This window comes from Grampus griseus (assembly GCF_964374135.1).
Source record: "Grampus griseus genome assembly, chromosome: 21".
Lineage (NCBI taxonomy): Eukaryota > Metazoa > Chordata > Mammalia > Artiodactyla > Delphinidae > Grampus > Grampus griseus.
Window position 1 is genome coordinate 30,303,446 of NC_139015.1, and position 25,303 is coordinate 30,328,748.

Genomic DNA, 25,303 nt, shown 5'->3' on the forward strand with positions numbered 1-25,303 from the left:
GTTTCCTTTGATGCACAAACATTTTTAAGTTTGTTGTATAGCCATTTGTCTATTTTTACTTTTGTTGCTTGTGCTTTTAGTGTCATATCCAAGATATCATTGTGAAGTCCAATGTTACGAAGCTTTCCCCCTATGTTTTCTTCTTGGAGTTTTATAGTCTTAGGTCTTATATTTAGGTATTTAATCCATTTTGAGTTAATCTTCATATATGGTGTGAGATAAGGGTCCAACTTCATTCTTTTGCATTGGGTATCTAGTTTTCCGAGCACCATTTGCTGAAGTGATTCTCCTTTCCCCATTGAGTGGTCTTGGCACACTTGTCAAAGCTCCTTTGACTATATCAGTAATATGTTTACCAATAACAGTAACTGAATAGATAAATGGAGATATGGGAAAACTTTTTTATAGTATAAACAATATAGAAGGAATAATGGAGTTAAGTAATTATCAATGGATGCTAAAACTAGTGGGTGAAAGTTTTACGAGGAGCCAGATACTTTCATAATCTCACAAGTATCTCCTCACAGATTGCTTATTAATTACAAATGGAGGCATGGTAACTTACAGTGGAAAAAACTTGGAAGACAGCACCTTAACCAAGTGATCCAAAAGTAACAACACAGTATTATGACAAAGTGACAACATGGTGTCTCCTGAGAAGGACGAAATATTTCTGTGAGGTATTTCACAGTAGACATACATATACACACACAACAACATGAAGGTGATGTGATAGAGCTAAGGCAATGGATAACCCAAACAGAATACTTTTTTCCTGTACATTTAAGCCATGAAATTAGATTCATGTTCTTAAATTGAGATCTTAGAAATTGAGAGATGTTTTATATTATTTTGAGAAGTAGCATAGCATAGTGGTCAAGGGCAGAGACTCTGAAACCAGATAGCTTCAGTTTAAATCCTGTCTCCATCACTTACTAGCCATGTGACCTTTGGCAAGTTAAACATCTATGCCTCCGTTTATTCATCTGTAAAGTAGGAATAATAATAGTCCCAACTTTATAGGGCTATTGTGAGGATTTGATGAGTGAATCTATATAAAGTGCTCAGAATAGAGACTCACACATAGCACCATAAAGTTGTTTGCTATTATTAATTAATTAATTACAGAAATTAATTATCTGATGCCCTCCTGGAATACAAAAAAACCTTTGCTTAAAAATCAAACAAACAAAAGCTAACAAACAAACCTGATGCTGGTCAAGGGCAGTATTATGCTAGTAAATGTTTACCAACTAGTGTGAGGAAGGGTAAAGTCCTCATTTGTAAGTACAAATACTTCAAACTACCCCATGATGTCACTGAACTTGGAGATGGGAAGAGATGTTACACACTCAGCCCTGGGAGCTGATACTGGCTGGCTCTAACACACCACTGGAATGGTCTCATTTTCATTAGAATTTATGTAGGTGTTTCTGAAATTGCACACTAAATTTTCTGGTGAACATTTGAAGGTGTTAAATTTTCCAGGTGCAAATATTGTGAGCCTCACTTTACAGCGGCTTTTTAGCGTGTGTGTGTGTGCGTGTGTGCACTTTAGGCTAAAAAACCAAGCATTCAATTTGTAGAATTCTCTTTCTAAATAAATCAAATAAAATTACACTAGATGAAAATAAAAAAGTAAGCTTGATGATCCATCTGATAATTTTACTTTCTATGAGAAAATATTTTTAAATGATCATTTGAATTAAAAAAATGATTCTAGGTGTGCACTTCTGAGATGACGTGCAACTGTTCTAGTGGCTACAGACCTCCAGATTGCCGAGCGCTCTCCAGAATACCTTCCAGATTGCCTGGGGGACAGGGCAAGTATCTCTCTCTTCTTGTATCCAGTTAATAAAATTCTCAAATTGCTTACCTTCGCAAAGACAAAGTTCGATTTTTGACACTTTGAAAGAAACCAGTATTTGTAATTAAAAGGTAAATAGGCTGCCTCAAGAACTAGACGCCAAATATGCTTCTTAATCCTGCTTTTTGTCCTAATATTAATTTTGAATATGATTGAAGCTGAGGGTATCTCTTAAAATTTTTATTTACTTATGTCTGACTTTCTCCTTTAAACTGTCTTTCAACCTTTTCCCCCTTTTACGCCTGATCCTGTGGTCTCAGCTCTATACAAACAACACACCCTGTGTCCAGCACTGTTAATGTGTCTGTTATAGAAGAAATAAAGGAAATAGAAGATAAGTTTTTAGTCTGGCGTTTATAGTTTAAATGATAAAAATCTATTAATTGCTGCTAAAGAGATGACAGAAGGGGCTAAAACAATATTCTGTTTGTTCACCATGACTTTAGTTTTTGTCATTCATTCATTGATTTAGCAAATATTTATTGAATTCCTAATATATACCAGGTGCTCATCATACGGCACTAGGCATGTACAGTAAGCAAAACAAAGTCCCACTCCTCATGGAATTTAAAGAATACCCGGTGCTAACTAGCTGCAGAATTAGGATTAGGAATCAAGTCTCCTATTTTTTATGGCAGTGACGTTTTAGTAGCACTGCAGTGACTCCGCATGTAAAAACAGATCCCTAAATGTCAAAGAGCCAACAATCTAATAAAGAAAAACAGGATATGCACAGATATAGTGGAATTCTGTGATAATGCACCTTGTAACAATGCAAGTTTGTTGGATAACCTTACAAGCAGATTATATATCACTGAAGTTTTGGGGTCCCACTTATAGTGGGATTTTGCTGTAGCTACTGTATAATGTAGAATACATTGGAACTTTCTGGAACTTAGTTTCTGTTCTTTTAGAATGAGAGTTTATAGAGATAGTCTCAAGTATTATGATTCTATTATTATTTTTCCATGTTCCTTGAATAACAATAAAAATTAAGAACATTGTAATTAGTTTGCTGTAACTTGAAAGTAAAAGTAGGCAGCTTAATTTTTTTACTCTGATTTTTTAATGTATTTTTATTTTTAGGTTTAATCAAGGAAGGAGGTTTTGAGAAGGCTGGGGAGAAGCAGTGGCTTTTGGGTACCTACATTGCTTTACCTGTTCTCGTCATAGCAACCATAGTAGCTGTTTCATGGAAGCCTTTGAAAAAGTGGTTCAGCAAGAAAGAGGAACCCCAAAGTAGCGAGTAAATTGAATTTGTGTTCTGAAGTTAAACTTTAGTACCATTTAAATCTAGTCACATATAAGGAAATATTATGAGCAGCCATAATACTTTACATTTTACAGGAATTTTGTATGCTACATCAGTATCTCATTTAATTATTTGAGATAGTTTTGAATATCCTTATTTTAAAGATGCAAAAATTTTGGAATGTGGTTTTAATGACCTGCCAATGTCATCGCCTTGGTAATTGAGAGAGGAAGAACTAAAATGTATCCATATCTATTGCTTTCAAATGCCCAGTGATCTGTGTCACCTACAGGAGAAGTACCAGAAGTATTTATTTGTAATGCAGATTTATGAGCCATATCACAAATGAAATGTTTCAATTTGCATTGCTGCCTCATGTAAGAAATAATTTTAAAAATATTCTCTGGGAAAAGTCTTCAGAAAGCAAATTTATAATTTAGTATGTAAAATATTTTTATTTAAAAATATAGTTCAAAAGCAAAGACAGAACAAGGTGACAAACAACCATTTGCCCACCACTGGAAATAAACATGAATATTTTGTTTCTCTTATGAAATAAACCGCTGTATATACAGCTGCAATCCCCATCTCCCTCTCTGTGGAGAACAACCTCTGCACTGAAAGCTGGTGTGTATCACATATTTTTACTACACATGGCTACATCCCTGTGCCATATCTAGAATTATATATAATTTTAAATATTTATACTTTATACATATGTTTACCCATCTAATTCTAAGTTTGTTTTTCCTTTTTTATGAGCAGTCTTCTCAGAGGTTTTTCTATTTTATTAGTAATTTAAAAATATAATTTGTCGTTCTGTTGAGATCCATATATTTCCTTGTGTTTATAATCCTTAACTTACGGTCTGTTCCTCTTTGCTACTCTCTTCACCTTTGCTATGTGTTTGTTAATTCTACCTTTGTGGAGTCTAATGCTTTGTTTATTAATTTTCAATTTTTCTTATTTTCCTAATATGCTTTTAAAGTGAAAACTTTCTCCCTTATATATCATTTCATCTACATTCTCCAGTTTTTAAGATACAGCTGATATTCAGTTTAAAAAATTAGAAACTTCCAGCACGATTTCTTATTTAAATCATGAAAAACCATGGTCTTTAGTTTTCAGTTATATGATTTATTTTTGTTGCTGTAAAAGTTATTTTCCAATTTTATTACCTTATTGGGAAAGCTTTGTCTCTGATTTAGACTCTTAAATGTTGGAACCAGAAAGGAAGTCAGTTTTTTGTAAAAATATATGCTTGATATGCATGCTTCAATTAATGTGATACAGTATGTTTTTTTCTTTGTTTTTAGAACAAACTTTTTAATTGTGCTGTTTCAAGTCATCTTTATACTTACTGGGTTTTTAAATTTTTTCTCTACTTGATAATTCATTTTCTATGAGAGGCAAATAAGGTTTACCAATATGTCACGGCTTTCTCTTCGATTGTTGAGACTTCTGCTTTATATACTCTGAGGCAGTGGCTAAATGGATAATGTTCAACATAGTTATATATTCTTGGTGTATTTTCTTTTTATCATTAATAATTGTATCTTAAATTCTATTCTCACTCTTACATTGCTATATGTCAACTTGCTCTTTGAAATTTAGACTTACCTATTACATATTTTTCATCCCTTATTTTCAACCATTCTTTGATTTTAGTTGGTACATTATAAACAGCCTTTATATGAAATGCAGTAGTGGAGTTTGTTACATTTATATGCTTAATATATGATGATATATATTCACATTGAAATTTACCATCTTATTTTCTTCCTACTTACTATCCTCTCTTTTTTTTTTTTTGCATTTTTTCCTTCTCTCAAAATCCGTTTTCTTGGGCTTCCCTGGTGGCGCAGTGGTTGAGAGTCCGCCTGCCGATGCAGGGGACGCGGGTTCGTGCCCCGTTCCGGGAAGATCCCACATGCCGCGGAGCGGCTGGGCCCGTGAGCCATGGCTATTGAGCGTGTGCGTCTGGAGCCTGTGCTCCACAACGGGAGAGGCCACAACAGTGAGAGGCCTGAGTACCGCAAAAAAAAAAAAAAAAAAAAAATCCATTTTCTTGATTGTGCTTTTTCTTCTTTTCTTTTTCTCTTCTACTATTTTGTACATTTTTATATTCTGTTTTTATTGTTTTAATGATTTTTGTTAACTTTTAGCATTTGTAGCTAATGTTGTATAATGTCTTAATTTAATCATTGTATATAATCTTCTGAATAACTCAAGGATCTTAGCCCTTTAACACTAACCTATCTTTTTCAATCTGTTTGTCATTTGGCTTTTCAGTTCCCTCCAAATAAGTTTTGTGTTATTGTGTTCTTATCATTATTATGTTTAGTTAATACTTATTAGGATTTCCTAATATATTTTCCAGATTCTTTATGATTCCCTTTTTTTTTTTTTTTTTTTGGCGGTACGCGGGCCTCCTACTGCTGTGGCCTCTCCCGTTGTGGAGCACAGGCTCCAGACACGCAGGCCCAGGGGTCATGGCTCACGGGCCCAGCCGCTCCGCAGCATGTGGGATCCTCCCGGACCGGGGCACGAACCCGCGTCCCCTTCATCGGAAGGCGGACTCTCAACCACTGAGCCACCAGGGAAGCCCTATGATTCCCTTTTTTTAAACTTTAAATTTAAACTTTAAATTTGAAATAATTTAAGAAATACAAAAAGTTGCAAAAATAGCACAGAATTCCATTGTACTCATCACTTAGGTTTTCTCAATAATAACATCTTACATTAACATAGCACATTTTCACAGCCAGAGAATTGGTATTGGTACAATATTATCAATTAAACTATAGACCTTATTCATATTCACCAGTGTTTACATACATACACTCATTTTTGAGTATGTGTGTGTATATATTATGAAATTTTGTCACATGGTTTGTGTACCAATGCCATAATTATCGCCATTCTTTTTGGAATCCTGCTTTTTTCATTCTAGGTTCAATCTTCTTGGAGAAGTACTTGCTTTGGTAGTTATTACAGTGATGGTCTATGTGTAATCACTTGTTTGCCTTATATGCCTGGAAATGGTTTTATTTCACTTTCACTCTTGAAATTCTATATGGGTATAGAATTTTAGGTGGACAGTTATTTCTGTCAGCCCTTTTATGATGCCATTGAATTCTGGCATTTACTGTTGTTGAGATGTCTGCTGTCAGATTAATTAATTCATTTTTACCTTTATACTTGCACTTTTTTTCTAAGTTAGCTTCTCAAGTTTTCTTTTGTCCAAGGTATTATGTTACTGAATTATTACTTGTTCTGATATGAGTTTGTTTTTATTTTTCCAGCTCTGAATTCACAATCATCTTCAATTATCATGTCTTTCTTCAGTTCTGGAAGGTTCTCAGTCATTATCTCTTTAATGATTGACTCTTCCCCATTCTATCCCTTTTATTTTTCTGAAATCCCTATATTTTAGGGTCTTCCATTCTAGCCTCCATGGTAGATGTGATGATTGTTCTCTTCCTCATCTTTATACTTCTCCTCCTTTTGCTTCTTTTCTTTTGACACTAAGAATGAAGCTTTTAAAAGCTGAGATACAATTTACATGTAGTAAAATTAATCTCTTTGGTTTATGTAATTCTATGAGTTTAACAAATGTGTACACTTACTACAACCTCAATAAAACATAGAACAATTTCATCACCTCAGAATTCCCTCTCACCCCACCTTCAGCTCCTGGCACTGACAGATGTCTTCTTTGCTTATAGTTTTGCCAATTCCAGAACTTTGTAGAAATGGAATCGTATACTGTAGTATGTAATCTTTTGAGTCTGTCTTCTTTCCCTTGGCATAATGCATTTGACATTCATCTGTGATGTTATGTGTATCAATAGCTTGTTCTTTTTCTAATGTATAGTTCTATCGTGGTATAATTGACACACAGTAAATTACATATATTTTAAGTGTATAATTTTGTATGTTTTGATAATCTGAAAAGTAACACTGATGAAACCATCATCATGATCAAGATTATGAAGGTATCTGTCATGCCCCAAATTTCCTCGAGCCCCTTCGTAAGCCCCACTCCTGCCTCTTCCACCTGCTCTGTCCCCATACTGCTGCTGATCTGCTTTCTTAGTTTGCATTTCCTAGAATTTTATGTAAATGGAATCATACAGTATGTACTCTTCTTTTTGTCTGATTTATTTCACTCACCATGATTATTTTGCAATCCATCCGTGTTCTTGTGTGATCATTTTTTTTCCTTTTATTGCTGATAAGTATTCAGTTGTATGATTATACCATAATTTGTTCATCCATTCCATCTATTGATAGTTATTTGGATGCGTTCCAGTTTTGGGCTGTTATAAATAAAGCCATTATGAACATTTACATACAAATTTCTCTGTGAACATATGCGTTCTTTTTTTTAGTTAATACCCAGGACTGGAACAACGGGGTAATATGGTAGGTATATGTTTCACTTCTAAAGAAAGAGCTAAACTGTTTTGCAAAGCAGTTCTTCTATCTTATATTCCAACCACTAGTATGTGAGAGTTCTAGTTCCTCCACATTCTCAACAACACTTATATGGTCATATATTTTTTTAATTTTAGCAATTCCGATAGTGTGCAGTGGCATCTCATTATGGTTTTAATTTGCATTTCTCTAATGACTAATGATGCTGACAGTTTCATGTGGTTATTTGTCAGATGTACATCTTCTTTGGAGAAGTGTGTATTCAAATATTTTACCCATTTTAAATTAATTAATTAAAATTACAATCCGGAGGTCTTTTATTCATTTATTTTTACACCTATTATGGCATGATTTCATAGGGAATGGGTTCCAACTCACTGGTTCTCACAAAGTGTGCTTCTCTGGATGGAGCAGGCTGGTGCTTCAGTCAAACCCATGTTCCTTTCCCTTTGGCTTCCTTCTTTTTCTGATCATATTTCCTTCATTTCAGGGAGCTATCTTGGTTCTTAGAGTGCTTAATATCCTCAATAAGTACATTAATTCTCTTGGCAAGAATCTTGCCCTTAATTCGTTTGTTTTCAACAATGCCAACAGCATGCTGGGTAACATTGTAGACTCCCAGTTTTTGTAACATTTGTGGGACATTTCTTTTTTAAATAGTGCCAGTTCCCTTGCTGTCTACAATATCACTTTTTTGTAAATTCCCATGTATGTGACCAAAGGAACAACCCCATGTTTTCTAAAAGTATAGCAGGTGCCTCTTCTCTTTTCATTTGTGTTGGTCTTTTTGACAAATTACTGGAAGATGGCGGTTTCAGCTGAAAGACCCCATTTTTTGATTGGGTTGTCTTTTTATTATTGAGTCAGTCAGAACTTTTTGATCATTTAAAAAATGGATTGTTTGTTTTCTTATTATTGTATTTTGAGTGTTCATTATAAATGCTGGATACAAGTGCTTTATTATATATGTGATTTGCAAATATGTTCTTCTACTCTAAGGCTTTTCTTTTCACTCTTTTAAAGAGCAAAAGTTTAAAATTTTGATGAAATCCAGTGTATCAGTATCTTCTTTTATAGATCATGATTTTGATGTTGTAGCTAGGAAATATTTGCCTAACCAAAATTCATGAAGGTTTTCTCTCATGTTTTCTTTTAAAAGTTTTATAGTTTTAGGTTTTGCATTTAGGCTTATATCTAATTTGAACTAAGTTTTGTATGGGTATGAATTGAGTGTTTTTCTTCTCCTGCATAAGAATATTCAGTTTTTCTAACACCATTGCTTTTAAGCTTCGTTAAGTAGGATCAGAATGGTTAGCACTACGGAGGCAGTACCCTTCCATGTAACTACCAAACTCACTGTGAATTATGAGATTTTTCAACTCAGATGGTGGGAACACAAACTATTCCTGTTCCTATATGAGCACAAGAGATTGCTTCCTTTATTAGTTTCTAATCATTTTTCTCTGGCTCAGGGAGTTTCTTCACTTGCGTCCAGTGATTGGTACTCTGCAGAACACTCAAAGAGGACCCTCCACAGACATCAGGAGCTCTCTGTGCACCTCCTTTCTTCTCTGGTGTTCTGCCCTGAGAAGTGTAGCTGCCTTGGCATCCGCAGACCCTATTACCTCAATTCAGGGAGCCTTCTGGCTTTGCCTGGGTTTCCCTTGCTGTGCTACAGGATGGCAACTCTCCTCAGGCAGTAACAAGGGGCAGTCACAGGTCTCACCTTTCTTCCCTTCTCTCATATATCACTATCCTGCCTAATATTCAGTGTCTGAAAACCAGCATTTAATGTATTTTGTCCAGATATTCATTTGTTTCAGGCAGGAGGGTAAATCCAGTCTGTTACTCCATCTTGACCGGAATTGGAAGTGTGTCTTTATGGTTTGTAACTGCACTTTCATAGCTCTCTCTCCATCTCACATTCTGTTTGATTTCCTGAGATCACTCTCATTTCACCAATTCTTCCTTCTCTGTCCTGTTCTAGACTTATGGATTCTATTCTTGCAGAAATCTCTGTGGAGATTCTAAATATTCTCCAAGTTTTTTCATCATTTGTATCTTGGTGTGTGAACTCATTGTTTTGCTCTGGCTGTTGACATTATCTATTAGGGGTTTGTAATCGTACAAACCTCTTTTCTCTTCAGTGTCTTTTCCTTTCAGTGTCTATGCTTTTCCCATGAGAATTCTGCATGCCCTGTGTTGAAGACATAAACATGTGGGTGGTTTCATTTTTGCTTCTTTTAAAGCAAAAATATTTGGAACAACTGCTATGCATGGTGTTCAAGAATTTGTAGGCGTGTGACTGGGGCCCTGAAAGTACATTTTTTGTAGGCTTGGGACTCTGCAGTGATGCATTTTCCCCCATCTATTCCTGTTGCGTATCCCCTTTTCCCTGCTGCATTCCAAAGGCCACTGGTCAGAATTTTTACTATCCCTGTGTAATGGGTGGTATGGACATTCATGGCTCCCAGGTTAAATGGCTCCAGTTAAGGAGCTCACTTAGTTTCCTTGCATGCAAAGGCCTCATAACTTCTAAGGAATGGGTATTAAATCTCTAGTCCCAAAGTCATATCACTGGTTTAGACACCCCTGCAATCATTCACTTTTATCTCCTGTTTACCCTTTGAACTCAGTTTCTTCATTTTTTACTAGCACCAGGAGAATTCTTTTCTTGTTGTTAACCTCAGTTATGTATTAACTGTTTGTCTTATTTTTTTTCAGCACTCCTCTTTGAGGAATGGAAAGGGGAATTGTCCCACCAGCTCATTCTGTCAGATTGTCTAGAAGTCAATATGGGTTTTAACTTATAAAATGTAGCATTTCTTTATCAATGAATAAAAAATTAAAAGTTGGAGTATAAAGGTCAGAATCAGGAATTCAGGGTCAAACCTATATTCTGTGTTTAGAAGTGATAAGGGAAAAGAAAATTTGTGCCTTCTTGATAATTTCTTTAGTACAAGTTTGAAATGCACTCTTTGTGGATGAGGTATATAAGTAAATAAGAATGTTATTTATTTGCATCTTTGTTCAGTGACCTTGGACATGATTTTCTTTTTTGGTAACTTACCTTATAAAAGAGATAATACTGCTTATAAAATGGCCTGATTTTATTTATGCAGTTGGCAAGCGCTCTTGAGACTAACTTTGGACACTATTTTCCTTTTTTTTTTTAATATCCAGATCAGAAGGCAGCACTCACAGAAATGCTAGCAGGTAGGTAAATTGGAAGGCATCTTAAGATACATGTTGAAAATTAAGAATGAATAATTCACAATGTCTAGATACTGTTCGAACAGCTAAGTTTGGTAAAGTAATCCACTGAAAACCAGGCTACTAGTATATAGTAATTTAGTTTCTAGTAAATTAGTCTTTTATTCATTTAATAAATACTTATTGGAAGTCTACTCTGAGGAAACAAGGAATAAAATGACTGACTCTAATAAAAGATAGGATATGTATAATTAGTAAAGAAAAAGGATGTATAGTGCCTGGAAGTTACCCAGCTTGGGTTATATTTATGTGCTGCTTGGGTAAACAAACAAGCAAATGCTTGACATTTGATAGATTGTACATGACAGAACTCATGTATAAATTTCTATAATAATTTTGGGTTGATGAGAACTAATTACACTGACTTAGCTGTGCTTTTCTTTTAACATTAATAAATAGCATATTGTCCCCGTTAATATTTCTTAACCATAAATTCTGTCCTTACTGTTTTATAACTGCTATACCAACATTCTATTCTATTACATTATCTAATGTAACTTTTCATCCCCTTACTTTCAACCTTTTATTTAATTTGGTCTCCTGAAAACAGCATGCCAATGGAATTTTAAAATATGTAACCTCAAGAGTTTCTCAATAGTTGAATTGAATATGTTTATATATTTATATGTGTGCTGATATGTTTGGACTAAATTCTACCGTTTTGTTTTTTTTCTATTTATCATGCGTTTTCAGTATTTTCTCTTTCTACTTTCATGTATTCCATCATATTGATTGTGCTTTCATTGTTTTTTCTTTCCTTCTATCAATTTGGTCATTATATGTTCTAGTTATATTCTTTAATTCTTTAATTATTATATTATGGTTTATTAAATTATTAAAATTAAATGTAGATGAAGTTACAATTTTAGATATAAAAGTACTTATAATCTTCTTCTAACAATTTATGGATCTTAGACCATTAAACCTTATACTCTTTTCTTCACTCTTCCATAGCATTATCATTTGGCTTTCAGTTACTCCTGAATTTTAACCTGATACAAATAAGTCATCATTATCATTATTATATTTAATCAAAACATACTAGGATTTCACTACATATTTGTAACTTATTTACTCACTATTCTTTTTTGAATTTAATTCCATTTTTTTAATGTTCAATCTCCCTTTTGGTGAAGTACCTCTCTTAGAATTTCCATCATTGAGTCTATGTGTAGTAAACTATTTATCTTATCCACCTAAAATTATCTTTATTTTCACTCTTGAGTATGAGTTTATGTAGTATAGACTTCTATGCTGAGTTATTTTGCCTTCGCTATTTGAAGATATGTCAGTGTAATGTGGCATTTACTATTGATGATGATAAATCTTCTGTTAGTGTGTTGATTCATTTATTCCTTTATGATTAATAGGAGTTTTACCTAGTCATTGCATTCTTATTGCTGCATAACAAATTACCACACACTCAGTGACTTAAACAACATTCATTTACTATGAGCAAGTTCTGTAAGTCAGAAATCCAGGTGGATTTGGCTGGGTTGTCACAAGTCTGACCTGAAGGCCTGAAGGCCAGGCTGGGATCATAGCTCATTTGAGTTGTAAGAAAAATCCAATTTCTTGCAGCTGTAGGTCTGAGGTATCTCTTTCCTTGTTGCCTGTCTGCTTGGAGCCCCTCCGTCTCCCAGAGGCCACCTGCATTGCTACTCATGTACCTCCCTTCACCTTTAAAGAAACAAGAGTAATATAAGTATTCCTAAGGCTTTGACTCTCTCTTAATTTCTTTCCTCTACCAGCAGGAGAAAACTCTACTTGTAAAGGGCTGACCTGATTGGGTCAGGCCCACCAAAATAATCTCTGTATTTTAAGGCCAACAGATTTGGAGGTTTAATTACATTTGCAAAATCTTTTCAGAGCAGTACTTTGAAAAGTGTTTGAATAACCAAGGAATGGGAATCTTAGAATTCTGCCTAACATAGCCATTGTTAGAATTCTGCCTAACATAGCCTGTACATGTATTCCTTGTCCTTAGAGTTGTTATTTTGTTATAATGTATTCTGGTAGAGATTTTTTTAAAAATCATGAGCTGGACCCAATATTTTCTTTCAGTGTGAAGACTCATACCTTTCTTCAATTTTGGAAAAGTTCTAGACTTTTTCTCTTCAAATACTGACTCTCCCCCATTCTAAATTTTCTGTGTCTAAATTGTTCCATGTTTCTTAACTGGACTTTTATGTATATTTTATATTCTGTTTAGTGTTCTAGGTGATTTCCCTAAACAATTCAAAATCAACAACTCTTTTTTTTTCAGTTCTGTCATGTGTTTTTTAATTGAGGTATAGTTGATTTATAAAATTATATGTTTCAGGTATACAACATAGTGATTAATAATTTTTATAAGGATTATGCTGCATTTATTGTTATTATAAAATATTGGCAGTATTCCCTGTGCTGCACAATATACCCATGTAGCTTATATATTTTATACATAGTAGTTGATACCTCTTAATTGCCTATCCCTCTCTTGTCCCTCGCCCCCTTGCTATCTCCACTGGTAACCACTAGTTTGTTCTCTACATATGTGACTCTACTTTTGTTATATTCACTAGTTCGTTTCACTTTTTATATTATACAAGTAAGTGATAACATGCAGTATTTGTCTTTTCCTGACTTATTTCATTAAGCATAATACCTTCCAAGTCCATCCATATTGTTGCAAATGGCAAAATTACTTTCTTTTTAATAGATGAGTAATATTCTATTGTGTGTAAATATACCACATCCTCTATCCATTCATCTGTTGATGAACACAACTTTGCTTCCATATCTTGGCTATTGTAAATAATGCTGCTACAAGCATTGGGGTATGTGTATCTTTTCAAAGTAGTATTTTCATTTCTTCAATATATACTCAGGAGTGAAATCACTAGATCATGTGGTAGTTCTATTTTTAGTTTTTTGACGAACCTCGTACTGTATTCCACAGTGTTTGCACCAATTTACATTCCCACCAACAGTGTATGAGGGTTCCCTTTACTTCACATCCTCACTAACATTTGTTATTTGTGGTCTTTTTTTTTTTTTTTAAGATGTTGAGGGTAGGAGTTTATTAAATAATTAATTTATTTTTGCCGTGTTGGGTCTTAGTTTCTGTGCGAGGGCCTTCTCTAATTGTGGCAAGCGGGGCCCACTCTTCATCGCAGTGCGTGGGCCTCTCACTATCGCGGCCTCTCTTATTATGGAGCACAGGCTCCAGACGCGCAGGCTCAGTAGTTGTGGCTCACGGGCCCAGTTGCTCCGTGGCATGTGGGATCCTTCCAGACCAGGGCTCGAACCCATGTCCCCTGGATTAGCAGGCAGACTCTCAACCACTGCGCCACCAGGGAAGCCCCTTTGTGGTCTTTTTGATGATAGCCATTCTCACAGATGTGAGATGATAGCTTGTTGTAGTTTTGATTTGCATTTCTCTGATGATTAGTGATGTTTAGCATCTTTCCATGTGTCTGTTAGCTTATGTATATCTTCTTTGAAAAAATGTCCATTCAAGTCTTCTGCACATTTTTTTAATCAGTTGTTTGGTTTTTTGATTTTGAGTTGGATGTGCTATATATTTTGTATATTAACCTCTTTTCGGTCATATTACTTGCAAATATTTTCTCCCATTAAGTAGGTTGTCTTTTTGTTTTCTCATTGGTTTTCTTTGCTCTGCAAAACCTTTTAAGTTTATTTGGGTCCCATTTGTTTATTTTTGCTTTTGTTTCCTTTGCCTTAGGAGACAGATCCAAAAAGCTATTGCTACAATTTATGTCAAAGAGTGTTCTGTCTACATTCTCTTCTAGGAGTTTTATGATTTCTGGTTTTAATTCATTTTGAGTTTATTTTTGTATATGGTGTAATAAAATGTTCTATCTCATTCTTTTAGATACAGATGTACAGTTTTCCCAGCACCACTTACTGACCAGACTGTCTTTTCTCCACTGTATATTCTTGCCTCCTTTTTTGTAGATTAATTGACCATAAGTGTGTGGGTTTATTTCTGAGCTCTCTATTCTGTTCCAATGATCTACATGTCTGTTTTGCTGCCAGTACCAAACTATTTTGATTACTGTAGCTTTGTAATATAGTCTGAAATTAGGGAGTGTGATACCTCCAGTTCTGTCCTTCCTTCTCAAGATTGTATTGGCTATCAGTGGTCTTTTGTGTTTCCATACAAATTCTAGAATTATTTGTTCTAGTTCTGTGAAAAATGCCATTGGTATTTTGATAGGGATTGCATTGAATCTGTACATTGCCTTAGGTAATAGGATCATTTTAACAATATTAATTCTTCCAATCCAAGAACATAGTATATCTTTCCATCTGTTGTGTCATCATCTATTTCTTTTATTAGTGCCATAGTTTTCTGAGTACAGGTCTTTTGCCTCCTTAGGTAGGTTTCTTCCCAGGTATTTTCTTCTTTTTGATGGAATGGTAAATGGGATTGTTTCCTTAATTTCTCTTTATGATAGTTTGTTGCTAGTGTATAGAAATGCAACAGATTTCTGTATATTAATTTTGTATCCTGCAACTTTACTGAATTCATTGATGAGAATTTTCTATGTATAGTATCATTTCATCTGCAAAAGTGACAGTTTTACTTCTTCCTTTCCAACTTGGATTCCTTTTATTTCGTTTTCTTGTCTGATTGCTATGGCTAGGAATGCTGTTACTGTGTTGAACAAAAGTGGTGACAGTGAACATCTTTGTCTTCTTCCTTTTCTTAAAGGAAATGCTTTCAGATTTTCACCATTGAGTATGATGTTAGCTGTGGGCTTATCACATGTGGCCTTTATTTTGTTGAGGTGTGTTCCCCCTATGCCCACTTTCTGGAGAGTTTTTGTCAGAAATGAAAGTTGAATTTTGTACCCAGAATCTTTTTCTGCACCTATTGATATGATTATATGATTTTTATTCTTCAACTTGTTCACGTAGCATATCACATTGATTGAATTATGGATAATGAACCATCCTTGCATCCCTGGGATAAATCCCCCTTGATCATGGTGTATCATCCTTTTAATGTATTGTTGGATTTTGTTTGCTAATATTTTGTCTGGGATTTTTGCATCTGTGTTCATCAGTGATATTGGCCTGTAGTTTTGTTTTTCTTCCTTCCTTCCTTTCTTTCTTTCTTTTCTTTTTCTTTCTTTCTTTCTTTCTTTCTTTCTTTCTTTCTTTCTTTCTTTCTTTCTTTCTTTCTTTCTTTCTTTTCTCTCTTTCTTTCTTTCTTTTTTTCTCCCTTTCTTTCTCTCTTTCTTTCTTCCTTCCTTCCTTCCTTCCGTCCTTCCTTCCTTCCTTTCTTTTTACTGGTTTTGATATCATGAGGATGCTGGCCTTGTAGAATGAGTTTGGAAGCATTCCTTACTCTGCAATTTTTTTAAATAGTTTGAGAAGAATGGGTGTTAACTTTTCTCTAAATGTTTGGTCCAATTCACCTGTAAAACCATCTGGTCCTGGACTTTTGTTTGCTGGGAGTTTTAAAATCACAGTTTCAATTTCATTACTGATTATTGATCCATTCACATTTTCTATTTCTTCCTGGTTCAGTCTTGGGACATTGTACATTTCTAGGAGTTTGTCCATTTCTTCTAGATTGTTGATTTTATTGACATATAGTTTCTCTTAGTAGTCTCTTATGATCCTTGTATTTCTGTGATGTCAGTTGTAACTTCTCTTTTATTTCTGATTTTATTGATTTGGATTCTCTCTTTTTTTCTTGATGAGTCTGGCTAAAGTTTTTATCAATTTGGTGTATATTTTCAAAGAGCCAGCTCTTAGTTTCATTGATCTTTTCTATTTTTTTTTCTGTCTCTATTACATATATTTCTACTCTGATCTTTATGGTTCCTTTCCTTCTACTATTTGGGGTTTTGTTTGTTCGTCTTTTTCTAGTTCCTTTAAGTATAAGGTTAGGTTGTTATTTGAGATTTTTCTTGTTTCCCTAGGTAAGCTTGTATAATTATGAACTTCCTTCTTAGAACTGCTTTTGTTGCATCCCATAGATTTTGGATGGTTGTGTTTTCATTTTCATTTGTTTCCAGGTATTTTTTTTTAATCTTCTCTTTGATTTCTTCAGTGATCCATTGGATATTTAGTAGAATATTGTTTAGCCTCCACACGTTTGTGCTTTCTGCAGTTTTTTTTTCTTATACCTGATTTCTAGTCTCGTAGTGTTGTGGTCGGAAAAGATGCTTGATATGATTTCAATGTTTCTTAAATTTACCGAGGCTTGTTTTGTGGCTTAGCATGAACTCTGTCCTGGAGAATTTTCCTTGCGCACCTGAAAAGAATGTGTATTCTTCAACTTTTGGATGGAATGTTCTATATATATCTATTAAGTTGATCTGTTGTAATATGTTATTTAATATTTCCTTATTGATTTTCTGTCTAGATGATCTGTTTGTTGATCTAAGTTGGGTGTTAAAATTCCCTACTATTATTGTGTTATTCTCGATTTCTCCATTTATTTTTGTTGAAATTTGCTTCAATTATTTGGGTGCTCCTATGTTGGGTGCATATATATTTACAATTGTTATATCTTCTTGGATTGAACCCTTGATTGTTATATCCTATTCTTCTTTGTCTCTTCTAACAGCCTTTGCTTTAAAGTCTATTTTATCTACTATAAGTAATGCTACCCAAACTTTCTTTTAATTTTTCTTTTACATGGAATACCTTTTCCATCCCCTCACTTCCAGTCTGTGTGTTTCTTTAGCACTGAATGAGTCTCTTGTAGGCAGCATATATACAGGTTTATTTTTGTATCCATTCAGCCACTCTATGTATTTTGGTTGGAACATTTAGTCCATTTTCATTTAAGTAATTATTAATATGTGCATACTTATTAATAAATATGTACTTATTAGTATGTATGTACATACAAGGGAGTTCCCTTGCATGTACCTTGTTGCTTTTCCCATACTGCTTTTTATACTCTCTCTTTATCTTTAATTTTTGCCATTTTAATTATAATGTGTCTTGTGTTGCTCTTTGGGTTGATCCTTTTGGAGACACTCTGATTCCTGGATTTGTATTTCTGTTTCCTTATAGTTATCTATTAGGACATATTGTACAATACAGGGGGAAAATCCAATATTTTATAATAACTATAAATAGAGTATAACCTTTAAAAATTATGAATCACTGTACTGTACACCTGTAACTTACAAAATATTGTATACCGACTGTACCTAAATTAAAAAAAATTTTTAGAGCTTCCCTGGTGGCGCAGTGGTTAAGAATCCACCTGCCAATGCAGGGGACACATATTCGAGCCCTGGTCCAGGAAGATCCCACATGCCACGAAGCAACTAAGCCCATGCACCACAACTACTGAGCCTGCGCTCTAGAGCTCACGAGCCACAACTACTGAAGCCTGTGCGCCACAACTACTGAGCCTGCGCTCTAGAGCTCACGAGCCACAACTACTGAAGCCCATGCGCCTAGAGCCCATGCTCCACAACAAGAGAAGCCACAGCAATGAGAAGCCCGTGCACCACAATGAAGAGTAGCCTCCACTCGCCACAACTAGAGAAAACCTGCGCACAGCAACAGACCCAATGCAGCCAAAAAAATTAATTAATTTTTAAAAATTTTTTAAAAGGAGAAAGGAAAGAAAAAGCAAGCACTTGCAACCCAATGATTAAGACTACAGTTATCTATCCTGGTTGTGGGGTTAATGAATTAATGTTTTGTTAACCTTTAAGGACTGATGTTTTATTTAAAATAAAAATTTTTAATGAGTTTTTTTTTTTTTTTTTTTTTTTGCGGTACGCGGGCCTCTCACTGTTGTGGCCTCTCCCGTTGCGGAGCACAGGCTCTGAACGCACAGGCTCAGCGGCCATGGCTCATGGGCCCAGCCACTCCGCGGCATGTGGGATCTTCCCGGACTGGGGCACAAACCCGCATCCCCTGCATCGGCAGGCGAACTCTCAACCACTGTGCCACCAGGGAAGCCCTGAGGTTCTTTTTGACGTAACTGAACAGCATCAGGGAAAGAGTATGCCAAAACAACTTATTTCTTTTTTTCTTCCCTTTGAACTTATTTATTTTTAGACTATTAAAATGACCAAACCAGGATGAGATACCCAATAAATCTTTATATCATTATGACTTGGTTTTGATTGCCATTCTCATAAAGCTGTACATAACTGTGACATTTATTTCTTTTTAAGAGAACTTGTAGTCTAGCCAGAATGATCTTTGAAAAATGCAAATTTAAACTCTTGATGAATTACTTTATCTAGATGTTTGATCATCAATGGATGTTATCATAAAAAGACAAACAACCAGGTATTACGTCCCTTCCACTGGAAGTGCACAATACCACCTAAGAAATATTCTTACCAAAAGAAGTAGTTGAATCTCTTTATGATTCTGTATGTAATCACCAATGTATAACTAATATAGAGGTCATGTAACTGTCACCTGGGCCTTTTGGAATGCTTGCTGTTGCATTCCTCTATCTTGGAACCCACCTGCCATGCTGCAAGATGCTCCAGTACGTGGAGAAGCCACATGCAGGCACTTTGGGTGACAACTCCAGCTGAGCTCCCAGCTGATAGTTGTCATTAGTTGACAGCGTGTGAACATCCACCTATCTTAGATATCCATCTGACACATGACTACAACTGCATGAGAGACCCCAAATGAGAACTACTCAGCTGATCCCAGTCAACTCACTGAACCAAGAGAGTTAATAATAAATGTTTTGAGGTACTAAATTTTGGAATGATTTTTTAAGTAGTCTTATGGACTGAATGTCTCCTCTTCCCGAATTCACATGTTAAAACCCTATCCCCCAATCTGATGGTATTAGGAGTTGGGGCATTTGGGCTGAAATTAGGTTTAGATGAGGTCATGAAAGTGGGGTCCCCATGACGGGATTAGTGTTCTCATAAGGCAAGGAAGAGAGACTAGAGCTCCTTCTTTCTCTGCACCACGTGAAGACACAGCAAGAAAGCAGCCACCTGCAAGCCAGGAAATAGGTTCTCGCCAGGAACCAAATTTGCTGACACCTTGATCTTGGACTTCCCAGCCTCCAGAACTTTAAGAAACAGATGTCTGCTGTTTAAGCACCCAGTCTGTAATTCCTGTACCTGGATGTCTACTACTTTTCCCAGGTTAGGGAAGTTTTCAGCTACTGTGTCTTCAAATATGTTCTCTGCCCCTTTCTCTCTGTCTTCTCCTTCTGGGACTTCTATCATATGAATGTCAATATGCTTGATGTTGTCCTGAAGGTCTCTTAAACTGTTCTCATTTCTTTTTTTTTTTATGTTCAGCATCAGTGATTTCCAGTACTCTTTCTTCCAGTTCCCTGATCTATTCCTCTGTATCATTTAGTCTACTATTGATTCCTTCTAGTGTATTTTTCATTTCAGTTATTATATTCTTCATCTCTGTTTGGTTGTTCTTTAACTTCTTACTCTGTTCATCCATTCTTCTCCTGAGTTCTTTGATCCTCTTTTTGATCATTACCTTAAATTCTTTCCTGGGTAGATTGCCTGTATCCATTTCACTTAGTTCTTACGAGTTTTATCTTTGTCCTTTGTTTGGAACTTGCTCCTCTGTTGCCTCATTTCACCTAACTTGCTAGTTTGATTTCCATGTATCTGGTATGTTGATTATGTTTCCCAATCTTGAAGAAGTGACCTTTTGTAGGAGATTTCCTATGTATCCCAGCAGCACACTCCCTGTTCATTACCAGAGCTATATGCTCTAGGGTTGCTCCCTATGTGGGCTGTGTGGGTCCTTCTGTTGTGGCAGGCTGGCTATAGTAAGTGGTTTTATAGGCTTGGCTGGTCCCTGGTCTGGTTGGTTGCCAGGCCTTGCCTTGTGTGGAAGCTGTGGGCTCCTGGTTGGCAGGGCTGGGTCGCAAGACAGCTGGATGTGAAACCCTGCAGGGGTCCGAGGCTAGTGCTGGCTCACTGGTGGGTGGAGTTGGGGTCTAGGAGATCCTGGAGATATTGCTAACCGCCCCATGAGTGAAGCCAGTTCCTGGGGCTATTGTTGACCCACTGACAAAGCTAATCCTGGGGTCTGCCCACAGTGCCCAGGGGTCCCAGAGCTGGTGTCAGACCACTGGTGGGTGGGGCTAGATCCTGACACAGCTGGCTGCAGGGCCCAGTGTGTCCTGAAGCTTGTATTGGCGTTCTATTTGGGGGGGGGGAACAGGCTATGGGGCTGCCCTTGTCCTGGGCCTGGTGTCCACCTGCTGGTGGGTGAGCCTGGTCCTGAGTCTAGAGCAGGCTCTCTAGTGGTGGGATTATGGATTCTGGGGCTGGTGCCCGCCTACTTAGGAGTCGAGCTGGGTCCCAGGGTCTCTGGCTGCAGAACCATGGGGGTCCTGGGTCTAGTGCCTGTGCACTGCTGTTCGGGGCCTGGCCCTGCATGCTCTGGTGGGCCGGGCCATAACCAGGGGCAGCCGTGGGCTCAGGGAGTCTTAAGGCAGCCTGTCTGCTAGTGGGTGAGGCTGTGTCCCTGCCCAATTATTTCCTTGCCCTGAGCTGTCCCAGTACTGGTGCCTGTAGGATGTTGGGCGGGCATGGGACTAGTCCTGGGGCTAATAGGCTAGAAAGAGGATTCCAGAATGGTACTTGCCAGTACTGGTGTCCACGAGGTAGAATGAGCTCCCCAAAATGTCTGCCGTCAGTGTCTGTGTCACCAGGGTGAACTCTGGTTGCCTCCTGCCTCTCCGGGGGACTCTCCAAGATCAGCAGGAGGGTCTGACCCAGGCTCCATTCAACTCACCGCTTCTGCCCTGCGTCCTGGAGCGTGTGAGATTCTGTGTGTGCCCTTTAAGAATGGAGTCTATTTTCCACAGCTCTCTGGTCTCCCGAAAGTGAGCCCCATTAGCCTTCAGCAAATGTTCTGGGCACTCATCTTCCCAACACAGGACTCCTGGGCTGGGCATCCTGATGTGGGGCACCTCACACCTTGGGGAGGACCCCTTCAATTGTAATTATTTTCCTATTGTGGATCACCCATCCAGGACGTATGGGTCTTGACTGTATTATGACTCTGCCACTCCTACCCATTTCGTATGGTTCCTTCTTTATATCTTTAGTTGTAGATCTTTTCATGTAGGTTCTGGTCTTTTTCATCTATGGTTGTTCTGCAAATAGTTGTGATTTTGGTGTGAGAGAAGGTGAGCTCAATATCTTTATTCTGCCATCTTGGCCGGTCTCATTCTGTCATTACTTGTTTAATGAATTCTGTTCCTTTATTGATCTCTATGGAAATCCTAAGCATTCTTTTTTTTTGAAGTTTTTCCTGTTACCTATAATTGTTAGTGTATGAATTCATTAGTTTACTCCGCGAGAGGTGAACATTACCTCTTACTGGCTTTTTTATTTGATTGTAAGTCCATCTTAAGCAGCAATGATTGTCTCATGAGAATTCTGCATATCCTGCTTTGTAGAATCCTCCTTGTCAGGATTATTTTGTTTTACCCTCCTAAGTCATAAACTTTTTTTAAAAGCTTTTAATTTTTTGTTGGAGTATAGCCGATTAACAATGTTGTGATAGTATCAGGTGCACAGCAAAGCGACTCAGCCATACGTATACATGTATCCATTCTCCCACAGACTCCCCTCCCAGTCATAAACTTTTGAGTTGTTTGGTACACATGGAATTCATAGATGTTACACATCTAGAATTCATAGGAAACATGAATTCGTATCCTGAACCTGTACAGTAAAGGCTTAAGATTCCTCTTTCTGTATTTGATGTTTTATCCCATCCATATCCCTAAAGCATTTTAAGCACCTAAGATTCCTGTGTCTCTAGGTGATCCTTTTCCACCTGTACTTCTGAAGCAATCTCCCTGCAGCATCTCTAAGACTCATGATAATACTATCTCCACTTAGTGGGTGGTATGGCCTTTCATGGCTTCCAAGGTTAGAGGAGGTGGTCAGCTCCAGTTTTCCAGGTGGGCTCCACTCCCTAACTGATTCCCCGACCTCTAGGGTCATTCAGCTTTAGTTCCTATTTACCTTTCGTGCTTTCTATATCCTCTTTTTTTTTCAGACTATCATTAGAAATGTCGCTTCCTTCCCTTAAATTTTCATTAGCATTTTTTGTTATTTTTTTCACTATTACTCTGTGTGTTAAATAGGAGGTGGAAATTACCCTGTCAGCCCAGTCTGCCTGATTGTTTAGAAGTCAGTGAGGGTTTTAAATCACCTCCTGCAGTAATTTGTTTACTAGTGGGTAAAACATTAGGTTAGAACCTAAAGGCCAGAATCAGGCATTCAAAATCAAGCATATATTCTGAGCTGGGAAGTGACAAATCTGTTTTCCTTCTCCTCTGTTTGAGAACTTGACATTTATATTCTCTATGGACATGGTATATTGGTAAATAAGAATGTTACTTATTTGCATACTGTAACTTAGTAATCTTTTGAAATGATGCATTAGTGGTAATTAGTGGTATAAAAGCGTTAATACAGGTTACAAAATGGTCTGACATTCATTTGTTATGAAGGCACACTTTTTTTTAAAGTATTAACTTAGAAGCATTATTTTCACTTGCATTTTAGGTCCACATCAGAAAGTAGTAGCCAAACAGATACTGTCAGGTAAGTAAATTAGAAAGAATTTCTTAAAATAAGTATGTGTTAAAAAATAAGATGAACAAATTGAATCAACAAGTAATTGCTAAGTATTAATTGAGCAGCAACAATTGATAAGGTACTACACACAAAAAAATTCCTCTTAGTATTTGCCAACTTAGTTAAGTAGTGACTATTTGTCTAAATAAATCAATGTCTTCTTTTCTTCAGTTTGTTAATGTATGTTGGGAGTTTATTCTGGAGAAACAGAGGAATAAGTGATTGGTGAAATGTTTATGGTGCTAACTCATAAATGGGGAAGTTTACTTCTTTAATTGGAGACTCTAGAAATCCAATATGTATGCTCATGAACAACTGAATGAGGGCTTACCCTGGTCACATAGGAAAAATTTGCTGAAGAAAAAGATTGTAAAGGAATAACAATTCTGTGTGTTCCATAGCCTTTCAGGATTACCAAGTAGTTTTAATTAGGTCTCCTTCCATTTCCTGAAAGGTGGATATGTCTGTATAATAATACAATAATTGTTTAGTTTTCTACATCCACCAATTTTGGATGGTGTTATTCTACGTAGGTCTCTCCAAAGTACACTTAGCAGACACACCCAAATCTACAGAGTAAGCTGTCTAGGCTGCACAACAGGGTTGTTTAATTTCTTTTATTCCAGAAGAGGTCTTCCTCTTCCATTACAATGCCTGTTTTTCTTATCCTTTATCTCTCTTCTGACATTATGGTCTTCTCCTTTTACTGACACTTATGGAGTCATAAGTTACTCTCACCAAACTAAAAGAATTGATTTTCATTATTATGTCCTCTCAGTATCAGGGAGTTAACTTATGGTCCTGAAACACAGTTACTTTTTCCTCACCTTGGACGTATGTCTTATTATACTCTGTTATCGTAGAGGATAGCACTGTATAGCCAGCATGTAGCAGAGTTGTTGGTTTATGGTAAGTGCTCAATAAATATTTGTTGAATGAATGCATGATTACTTAATCTTTTCCACACACAGGCAACCAGACCAAAAAAAAATCCACAAACACAAAGGTACATAGACAAATACACACACACACACACACACACACACACAATCTATGTATCTATAATGTTATAACTGCCCCCTTTTCTCCCTCTCTTATTATATTATCTCTCATCCTGAAACCTTGTCAACATAATTCATCTCTCCTAGGATATTAATTCACCTACATTGGGTAAGGGATGATAGAATTACCCATAGGTAAATGCACATTTCAACTAGAGTAGTATAATTTGGAATGTTAATCCACTGTTCTAGCCTTCAGGCTTGGTATATACCAGGGAAACATTTTTAGGATGATTTTATTCATTTATATTTAAAGAATGTCACTTGACTCTACTGCTATGTTTTACTAACATAACATCCACTATAGTTTTCAGGTCATTTATTTTTGGAATAATCTTTTTCTGGTAGAAAGTCAGTGGGAAAGACTGTTGAGGTCAAAGCATGCAGGGAGGTGGGATGAATCCCAGTATATGTTATATTAGTACCACTTTAGGTCTAATTAATTTTTTAAATACCTAAAATTCAATATTTTCATTCTTCTTCTAAACAACAGAAGGATATTAGATCACCTACACAACTCCCCCTCCATTTGTCAGTTATTATTATTACTATCATTTTATATTAAATGAATACTTACTAGGGCTTAACAACATATTTACCAATTGCTTTGGTCACCATTCATTCTTTTTTTTTAATGGTATTTAACCCTGGATTTTATTTTGTTTATTTATTTTAGATTTTTGGCCGCACTGCGTGGCTTGCGGGATCTTAGATCTCCATCCAGGGACTGTACCTGGGCCACAGCAGTGAAAACACTGAGTCCCGACCACTGGACTGCCAGGGAACTCCCACTATTCATTCCTGA

General features: G+C 36.4%; 1 protein-coding gene across 1 annotated transcript in view; it reads left to right on the forward strand.

Moving 5' to 3' along the window:
* Nucleotides 1-25,303, forward strand: part of ADAM32 (ADAM metallopeptidase domain 32) — a gene marked incomplete at its 3' end in the record, with an annotated part of 166,323 nt that overhangs the window by 136,097 nt on the left and 4,923 nt on the right. Inside the window, exons 18-21 of the mRNA XM_082680384.1 lie at nucleotides 1,724-1,823; nucleotides 2,954-3,007; nucleotides 10,743-10,775; nucleotides 23,366-23,404. Of these exons, the coding sequence (XP_082536510.1) occupies nucleotides 1,724-1,823; nucleotides 2,954-3,007; nucleotides 10,743-10,775; nucleotides 23,366-23,404 (226 nt within the window). The remainder of the gene's footprint in view (nucleotides 1-1,723; nucleotides 1,824-2,953; nucleotides 3,008-10,742; nucleotides 10,776-23,365; nucleotides 23,405-25,303) is intronic.